General features: G+C 34.6%; 1 protein-coding gene across 1 annotated transcript in view; it reads left to right on the top strand.

The window, feature by feature from the left end:
- The window catches only part of Cadps2 (calcium dependent secretion activator 2), a 511596-nt gene that overhangs the window by 204493 nt on the left and 296386 nt on the right, over positions 1 to 10717 (top strand). The window contains 2 exon segments of the mRNA XM_048786046.1: positions 2793 to 2873; positions 9734 to 9970. Of these exon segments, the coding sequence (XP_048642003.1) occupies positions 2793 to 2873; positions 9734 to 9970 (318 nt within the window).

Below are 10717 nucleotides of genomic sequence, written 5' to 3'. Positions count from 1 at the left end.
AAAAAAAAAAAAAAAAAAAAAAAAAAAAGATTCTCTCTCTCTCTCTCTCTCCCCACACACAAACACACACACACACACACCCCGCCACCACCACCACTTTAAAAAAAAAAAATGACATGGTCACCAACACCCTTTATATCTCTGAAAATTTAGGCTTAGAAAGAGAAGGCAGTTAATATGATATATTTTTAAACCTATATCTTTTTCTAGACAAATGCAATTAAGGCCTTAATATATACATGCATTTGTTTTTGGCAGTGCTGGGGATCAAACCTGTGGCCTTGCCCAACTAGTCAAGTGCTCTACCACTGAACTCTTATACAAGCCCTTCTTTTAACTTTGAGACATGAGTCCTGCTAAGTTGTCCACACTGACAATCACATCTTGGAAGACATTAATATTTTTTAAAGTAGTTAAAAACTGTCTCTTACAAAGAAAACACTAGTGAAACCCAGAAAGACTCAAGCAATTTCATTTAAAAATAAGTAAGAGCTGTTAATCTGAAGATATAAATACTCAATGATGTTAAATAGTAGTTTTGGTGAAATTTGAAAAAATTTAGCTCTTTAAGGTATTAAAAACTGGTTTTTGCTTCTTAAATTTTTTGTAGAGCTGGGAGAGGAACTATATAACTACTTTAGAGGCAAAGTAACTTTTTATTATTTTTTCTATGGAAAAAAATAATATATATATTCACATTCAGTAGAGATCAGAATATTCCATATTACATTTAGTGCATTTAAGATATCACAATAGTTAGAATGTTCTGATACATCATTTTTGTTTTAGAAGCTGTACTAAGAGATTTCGGTGATGTGGAACAGGCACTCATCACACTTTGTTTTCCTTTGTAATTACATTGGTATTAAACTTTCTTCACTTTGGTTTAAGATAGTGAAGAAAAACTTATTTCTGTTCAATTTTGGATCATATTAATCAAAATTAAAAGTGTATCGCTGGGGTTGCTGCTCAGTGGTAGAGCGCTTGCCTCACATGTGTGAGACACTGGGTTCGGTTTTCAGCACCACATATAAATGAATGAATAAAATAAAGGTTCATCAACAACTAAAAAAATATTTAAAAACAATTTAAAGTGTATTTTTCAAGATGATGTAGAAATTCCTTTATAGCAAGGACTTTAAAAAAAATCTTTTCTGTTTTTTAACTTATTTTAAAATAAATTTTATTATTCAAATTTAAGTTAGAAACATATTTTTTAGAAAGGATACCTTAGAGCTTTTCTTTATAAAAACAAGAAATACACCAAAATGAAAATAAATGCTCCCAAGACCTTTTCTTCTATATAAAAGTAAGAAATTCTTGAAAACCTTGATTGATTTTGTCCATCAGTCAAGGTCTCTCTGACATGTAGTTAGTGCTGGAAACAGAATGATCTTTCCTTTCCAAAACTTGGATCTGATTATGTCATTCCCCTGTGTGAAACCTCTCAATGAAGCCCCCTCGCCATTGCAACCAACTCCAAGGTCCCCGATTGGTGTGTGAAGCACCATCTTCTGGCCTCTCTTCAGCCTCATCTTCTCCCCAGCCTGTTCTAAGAAGCCATTTCCAACACCCCCCCCACACACACACACACATATGTCCAGTCGCCTCTAGACTTTTAGTGTCATACTGCAGTGTCATCCCCTTTTCTTCTTTTCCTGATTCATCATTTAATTTCTAAAACCACCATTTTATTAATTTGGTTTTCTTCTATGCATCTTTTTCCAGGTTTTTTTTTTCTTTCTTTTCTTTTTTAAGGCAACAAGGTCAATTTGTAGTTCTTCAGCAAAGGAACAAAAGGATTAGCTCTATTGCATTCAGTACTAATTCAATCTTCTGATGGAACTCTCCAGTTATGTGGTCCAGGCTTTTTGAGGATGAAAGGGGAATGAATTAAAGTCAAAAGAAATTTAACGTTTAATAGCCTTAATTATCATTTTTATAATGAAAGGAAGATTGAATAAGTGGGAGAAAAAGAATCATGAGGAAAGTTAAAAGTTATAGAAATTGTAAGGATTATTTTACTGGAGAAATAAAAATATTTTTTATATAAATGAGAATTTCTGGAAAATGATAGTATGCTTTTCTTGTTTCCAATCAGATTTAGAACAAGAAAACAGAATTCTAATGTAACCCCTGTCTATAAAAATAGAAACATTTCTTGGTACTGCAAATCTATTGGTACTAGAATGAAGAGTCTATGAAGACTTAAGTGGTAGAAAATTATATCAGTCAATCGAATACTACTTTAATAGTTGAGCCTTAATACACATCTATTATAAAAACGAGGGATAGTTTTAAAAGCACAAAGAAGTGAGACATTATTCCATATATCATCATCTAGAAATGCCTCATGGGAATTTGAAATAGAAAAAAGAGATTAATTTATTTAGTTCTATTTTATTTCTATAATATTTAGACCTAATTTATTTAGGATTGTCTTAACATGAAGAGAAAAGGATGGCCTGAATAAACTTAAAGATGACTTAATATATCCTCAAGGGAAAAGGGGTTTCTTGGCTTAGAGTTGTAAACACATTGACCAAAGAATTCTTGTAATTAGATTTCTTAGTAAACCGACCTACTGAGTCCTAGAGGTACATTTTTTGTTAACAAAACCCAATGAAAAGATATTTTAACTGAACTACCAATGCAATTGAATAATATTCTGTATTCTCAATAAGTAGCCAAGAGAATTTATCAAACATTGTTGAGTCACTTAATCTTTGCTTTAGTCCTATGTCACTGTCATTAAATAATCACAAATGTATAATTTCTGTTTTATTTTTAAGCTGGATAATGCAGATGAACAAGCAGCCCAGATCAGAAGGGAACTCGATGGTCGACTGCAATTGGCAGAGAAAATGGCAAAGGTAGATTATTCATGTTGACATATTGCACCACATTTTTTTTCTTATCTATATTTATGTGACCTGAAAGCATATTGCATATGATTAAAGATATCCAGAATAATGAATCATTTTCTCTTCTACATGCATACTCCTTAATTCCAACTACCTGAATGTAAATTATCTAAATGAAGCATACTCTTCATTTTAAATCCTTGTTTAATAGTTAAATGTTTAAATTCAGTGGTAACTTGTATAAATTTTCCTAAAATTAAAGCCTGAATTTCACTAACTGCTAGATCTAGGAAACTTCTAATATTGTACTATACAGAATATTATCAGGAGGAAAAATTCTCTTATAAAATTGTATATTCTGAAATATCTAGCACAGTGCTTAGGAGATAATGATGCCAACTAATATTAAGATGGAATAACTAAATGAGTAAAAATGTAATTTGAAATATCTGACACAGAGTCTGACAGATTAAATGTTTTCTGTATGATATTCTATTTTATTTGTGTAATCACTGTGTTTCCGAGAAAAGAAATTTTAAAAAGGAAACAAGAGTTTTTTTTTTAATATTAGGGTTTTTAGAAAAAATCAACCTTAATCATCTAAACAATTTTTATTATGAATCAGTGGATTAATTTTCCCTCCTACATGCATAATCCTTGATTTCAACTACCTGAAATGTATATTATCTAAATGAAGTATTTTAGATATCCTTAGATGTCTTTCAGTGGAGATTCTGACATATCAAACTGAGCAAATTTAATTGCTCTCTATTTCAGTTTTACCAAATTGAAGCTGTTTTAATAAAATATTTATAAGGTGAGTTACAATTTACTAACCTGGTTGCATTATATCTCTTTGATAATCCTGTGAATTCACAAGGACAGATGATATCATGAGTTTTATAGACAAGGAGGAGATGGAGGCTTAGGGAATATTACTCACTTCCCCAAGATTACACAACTAACAAGAGACAGAAGTAGGCCTTGAACCCTGGCCCTGACTCCAAAGTCTGGGCACACTCCATTATCCACCCCAGCTGTCTTTTCAGTCTGGTGAGTCCAGAGCATGGTTTATTAATAGTTAACACTTCACAAAACAACACAATGTAACAGCAGTAGAACCTCATGACCTAAGTCTTTTTCAAGGGCTATCAATGTAGACTTTAGTTTTTCAGCAAAGGGGTAATTAGGAAGAAGTTTGAAAAATATAGACATGCCTGGAAAGAAGCATGGCTAACCCCATGCTTACTACATCCTAGATAAGTAACCCTGGGCAAACTATTTAGTAATTTTGAACCTCATTTTTTCGATCTGTAAGTTCATTGAATAATATTTATTGATCATTAACTAGTATAGGCAGAGACTGTCTTAGGTGCTTGGGACACATCCAGACAAATATAGTTGACTTGCGATAAAACAAGACAAAAATATTACTGCATGTCTGGCTGGATCTTGCATTTTATTTGGGAAAGCTGCAGCATGAGCAATAGGCATGCCATGTCACTAAATTGTGGCAGGTGGTCATTGCTACTTAGAAAATAGATTGGTGGGATGAGAGGTATAGGGAGGGGACTGAGTAGTCAAAATTTTTAGTATGGTCAGGGCAGGTCAGGTCTTGGTACTACTATCTTTCCAGTTACCTGAGCAACAAAACTAGAATCGTATTTGAATTCTTTCTTCCTATCATACTCATGCAAAATTTACCCAGAAATTATTTTGCCTCCCTTTGAAGTATTTCAAGAATAGGACCATTGTCATTATCCACCCCCACACTTCCACTGTGGTATCATATCATCATCATTGCCTGTCACTTGGATAATTGTTCTATCCTTTAACTTAGTCTCTCAGCTTCCACCCCCTTGCCCCAATAACATAGCTGTATTAACTCTGCATAAAACCTTGTGATGTTCCCATGTCACTGAGAATAAAATAAAAAGTTCCTATAAGGGTCTGCGAAGTTCAATATGATTGGTTAGTTACCTTATCCCCAGTAAGTTGCCCCTACGTGCTCAATACACTCCAGCTACAGGTCTTTGCTGGCACTGTGCCCCCTCCTTATATCTATCATCACTGGCATTCACATGGCTTATTCCTTGGAAAAACAACCAAGATGGGATCAAGTAGATAGATTGACAGAAATAAATAATATATAGTGAGATATAATAGATAACTATCACATATATACACACATATTTAGAGAGAGAGAGAGAGAGAGATGGACTGATTTCAAGGAATCTTCCCCTGTGGATATAGGAACTGGCTAGTCCATAATCCACAGGGTGTACTGACGGGTCAGAAAGTTAGGTAACATTTGATATTGCAGTCTTGAATCTAAAATCTGAAGGACCAGCCAGCAGAAGGGAAATCCAGGCAGGGTTTCTACATTGCAGTCCTGGGGCAGAATTGCTGCTTTTTTCAGGAACGTTTAGTCATTGCTCTTGAGATCATCAATGGATTGAGGCCCACACACATGTTGGAGGACAATCAGATGTACTCGGAGTAGACTGTGTCAGTCACAATTAAATATATTTAATAAATAAATACATACATACATACATACATACATACAAACAAAGCTGTACAGAAACATTTAGATCAATATTTGACAAGAGAACTGGGTACCATAGCCAAAACTGATTCATAAATTTAATGGTCACACTTCCTCATCTGCCTTTATGCTCAGAGGTCATGACCTCTTTGAAACTTTCCCTGACCACTGTCCTTAGAGTTGCAGTCCCTTCTCATCACTCACCCCTATCCCCTTCCTGACTTTCCCATGCCACTTTCTACAACATAAAATGATTTCTTATTATATCTGTTTCCTCACAGAAAATAGGGTCTCTGTGGTAGGAATTATTTTTCCTTTACCTTCATGGTTACATCTCAAAGGCCTGGAGCAGAACACATAGCAGTCACCCTGTGAATATCTATTGACTGACTGAAATGACTGAATCTGCAAGGGGTTGGATATTGTCAATAGAAAGTCAGGGGTAGGCAGAATCCCTGAATTATTTGTAGTACTCTCCCCCTTTTCTCCCACTAAATAGTTGAGTTGAAAGGAAGAGAGTATAACAGTATGGTAAGAATACCTGGGAATCTGCTCTAATTTGTTAAAAAACAAAACAACAACAACAACAACAACACACACACACACAAAAAGAAAGTGTAAGCACTTCAGTGTTTTAGTTGTGACTAGATCAACTCTATAACCAGTAGTTTACTTGATGCCACCTAGTTTAAAGCCTAAAGTTAAGATACATTGAGTATCCATTGTACAAAATTCTCAATACCAGAAGTTTCATATATTGGATTTTTTCAAGATTTTGGAATATTTGCAAATGTGTAATGAGAAGTTTTGGGGATGGGACCCAAGTTTAAGCATGAAATTTATTTATGCTCATATAAACCTTAAGCACATAGTCTGAAAGTAATTTTTATACAGTACTCTACTGCACCTATGTTGTGACTGGGGCTCATCACACGAGGTCAGGTGTGGTATTTTCCACTCGTGGCATCTTGTCAGGGCTCAAATGTTTCAGATGTTGGGGCATTTTAGAGTTCATGTTTTTGGATTTGGGATATACAACCTGCATAGGCATGGAAAACAGAGCTGAGATCAGCTTGGAGAGACTATTCTAGTGGTACCAACCCCAGACATCATCTGGTGGAAGGTAAAGCACATTTAAGGAAAAGTGACTAAGATTGAATAATAGGAAATTTTTTTATTGAAGCAACTATTGTTATTTTAATGTATACCATGTGCTAGGGCCACTAGGGTGTCATGCTGTACAGGGAACTAAATTCAAATATTTAAACCATGGAATACAGGATAGAACAATTAGAAATTAACCCTGTGTCTTTTCTGTTCTAATTTTTTTCTTTTCATTTTATTCTAATTTGTTATATATGACCCCAGAATGCATTTTAATTCATAATACACTTTCATTCTAATTTGAAAAGATCAAATTTAACATGTATATTGGTCTGAAGTACAATTGATATTTTTAGTAATTTTAAAAAATTTGTTCTAATTAGTTATACATTCCAGTGGAATGCATTTAAGCACTTTGACATATTATACATTAATGGGGCATAATTTCTCATTTTTCTGATTGTACATGTAGAATCACATGGGTAATGCATATATGTACACAAGTCATATATGTATACAAGCTAATAATATCTGTTTCATTCTACTCCCTATTCTCATACCCCATTCCCTCCTTCACTCCCCTCTACTAATCTAAAGTCACTCTCTTCTTCCCTAGTGCCATCCCCTCTTACTGTGAATTAGCATCCACATATCAGAGAAAGCATTCAGCCTTTGGTTTTTTGGAATTGCCTTATTTCACTTAGCATAATATTCTCCGACTCCATCCATCCACAGACTGAAGCCTTAAAGTACAATTGATTTTGTTGTTTCCAAACAGGGGGCAACATAAGCAAGCTAAAGTTAATAAAATGTTGTCAATAAACCTGAAAGCTTTGAGAGTTGAGAGAGTATTTTCAGAGAAAAAATAAAATTCTAGTGTAGTATGTTTCTCCCCAAAGCTTAAAAATACTGATAGAGCTGTCAATTTGGTTGATGCCTGCCAGTCTCCTCTTTCACAGACTGAATGAGGTGTTTTTAGCTAACGCTAAAGAGACATCTTTTTTTTGTTTGTTTGTTTGTTTTTTATGTGCTAATGCTATATTTTCCTTAAAATAACACCATGGAAATTGAAAAAAAAAATTAGTGCATTCTCAGGACTTTCTAATATGTGACATATTTGCCTTTTATTTTGTTATGATTTTCAATGGAAAGTTATGACTTTCATTCAAATATAAAATAAACAAAAAATTATTTAATGTATAATCAATGAGTAAGCAAGCTACACATTAAAATTAGTCCAAAGAACATTTGAGAAACTAGGTATTTGTGGAAGCAGGGCCCATTCTTAAGACCCATAGATTAGACACAAAAGTTATTAATTTCTAACACAGATTTAAATTGTAACTATTGGGTTATTTTACTCACCAGACAAACATTTGCTTCTTTCCTAGACAAAATTCTACAAGATAATATGTAACTTCTCTGTCTGGAACTTTAATCAGTAATAAACAGCAAGTTAAATTAGATACATTTCATGCTGTGACCATTGAAAAGGCTTTGCCAAGTGTGACATTAAAGGGAAATGCCCTTTCATTTTCCTGTTTTATTTCTGAGTTTTGGATGCTTTTCCAGACAACTTTCGATATTAGTTCAAAAATTAAAAGTCTGTGTTTATGGCTTATTTTATTTTTCTTCTTTGTCTCTATTGAAAAACCATTCCAAAACAACTTTGCATTTCCAAAGGAAACAGAGGTACTGGGTAGTTATGTGTTTTTTTGTTGTTGTTGTTGTTTTTTTCCTGAGGATGCAAACTTACTGTGTAGGGATGTTGCTTCCAACTCCAGAGGAGTATTAAAAAGATATTTAAAAATCTTCTTTGGGAAAGTTAATTATTAATGAAGATATTTAATCTTTCTGTGAAAGTATGCAATTTTAGTATGGACTGTGTGTAAATGATTTTTAAAGGAATATATGAAGGTTATATTTGGGGAAAGGAAAACAGGTGGCCTGAGGCTCTGGGAATAATTCCAAAAGTGGTGCCAGATGTCCCTTTCCATCTCAGGAAGGACCTGGTGCAAGCCAGTCAGGGACTAGGCACAGGTGGACGAGAGCCCTCTGGACCTGTTCCAGTCTTGCTGGAAATGCAGGCTTCTTAGGTTTTGATGGTGCTGAGGGAAACTGCAATGAAGGTGGTGATTTTCTAGAGCGTTAGGCAGTCTTTGAGCTCTTATCCCCAAGGCTGTTTAGGGCAGTGAAGAGCACATCACACTGAGCTTGGCATGGTAAAACTCTGTCCCCCCTACTTTTAACAGAGGGAAGCCAAGTGTCAGGTAGGCAAAGATGAAAGGAGAAGTAGAATTCTGAGGGGAAAAGTGCTCTTATTTGCTGTTTGGGGGAATATAAATCAGTATGGTGTTCTCTAAGGTCAATTTGGCACTACCTAAATATCAATATTTGGAATGTTCTTTTAATCAAGTAAAAGAAACAAATCTGATTGCAGAGATAACAGAATTGTATGATGATGCCTATGTACTTCAGCTAAAACATAGAATTTTCCAAGTGGATATCGTCAACCTCTTTTTCACTTGATGGATTTATTCATAAGTTGGCATTTTGCTTTAAATTTATCTATACTTTTAGTAAAAAAAAAAAAAAACAAAAAAAAAACTGAAGCATGGCCGTAAGGAATCTTGGCACATATGTGCAATGTGAAAATTAATCAGTTAAGAAATATGTGCATATTATTCATTAACAATAGGAGTTTTAATTTGAATGATTATGTATAAAAATGCACATGTATAATAATTAAATGCATTGCTAAAATGTTTGTTTTCTAACTAGCAAAGCAGTGTATTTTTAATATTTTCTTATAGACTCATTACTACAAGCATTTCAAAAATAGACATAGTTCATTGGGATTCATCTATACACTAAGACATATTACAAGCCTGTTTCCAGAGTTTATCAGTCCCATATACAAATTTTATCAAAAATAAATTTAACAGAAAAATATATATGTGTGTATTCACATAGACACACGCAAATGTTTTTCATTTTGTACTACAGTGATCATCAACAAGATATGTAAAGTATCCTGAAATATAATCAAAATTACCAAAGCCTGAGATTTTTAAAATCTGTAGACTAATATAGGGCAGAAACATTTTAAGAAGAGTGTTATAATTCTAAAAGAGTGGATTGCAGGCATCATATAATTTTTTATAATAAAATTGAAATATGACTCTTTTAACAATTTTATTTTTAAATTATTTTTAAGGAAAGAAGATTCCCCAAATTTATAGCAAAAGAAATGGAGAATATGTACATAGAAGAGTTACGATCTTCAGTGAATTTGCTAATGGCCAATTTGGAAAGCCTTCCAGTTTCAAAAGGTGGCCCAGAATTCAAATTACAGAAATTAAAACGTTCACAGAATTCTGCATTTTTGGACCTAGGAGATGAAAATGAGATTCAGCTGTCAAAGTCCGATGTGGTACTGTCATTCACCTTAGAGGTAAGTGGCTTTGTCACAGCTAGTTGCATAAATGAGGCTGCACAGCAAATTCTGTGACCTGTGCAGTAATGTTTAGAATTTAAAGCAGTGTTATATGTTTTGAGATGTTAAATCACTCCTTATTAGCTTAAAAAACAGGTTATGAACACAAATAAATGGAAATTATCCTTTGAACATAACAGCAGCTGAGTGCACTGGCCTATACGTGTAATCCCAGCAGCTCAAGAGGCTGAGGCAGGAGGATTGCAAGTTCAAAGCCAGCCTCAGCAACTTAGCAAGGCCCTGTCTCAAAAGAAAAAAAAATAAAAGGGCTGGAGAAGTGGCTCAGTGGTTAAGCCCCACTGGGTTTAATCCCCCATACCAAACAAACAACAACAACCAAAAAAAAAACAAACAAACAAACAAACAAACAAAAACCTTAACAGCAGTATTAGGATTTAAATAATAAAAATTGGGGGATCCAACATGGCGGCCGGCAAGGAAGCAGCACTTTCAGTATCTCCACATTAACCGGATCAGAAACACCCATTAAAACAGCTACATTCTACCTACTGAGGAACTTCTAGCAAAATTCCGCTGAAAGGAGACCTGCCAGGAAGTAGTAAGTTATATTAGAGGTGACAGTTGGCCCCAGACAAGTGAATCTTGGCCGGCCACGCGGGCGCAGAGGTCCAATCCCGCAGCCACCGCCCAACCGGCTCTGCAAGCGGCCCCCGGCAGCCCGGGGCAGCGAGAAGGGTCCCCGCC

This window comes from Marmota marmota, unplaced genomic scaffold, assembly GCF_001458135.2.
Source record: "Marmota marmota marmota unplaced genomic scaffold, marMar, whole genome shotgun sequence".
NCBI lineage: Eukaryota > Metazoa > Chordata > Mammalia > Rodentia > Sciuridae > Marmota > Marmota marmota.
The sequence above is the reverse complement of the archived record's forward strand: the minus strand, read 5'-3'. Positions and strand labels throughout refer to the sequence as shown.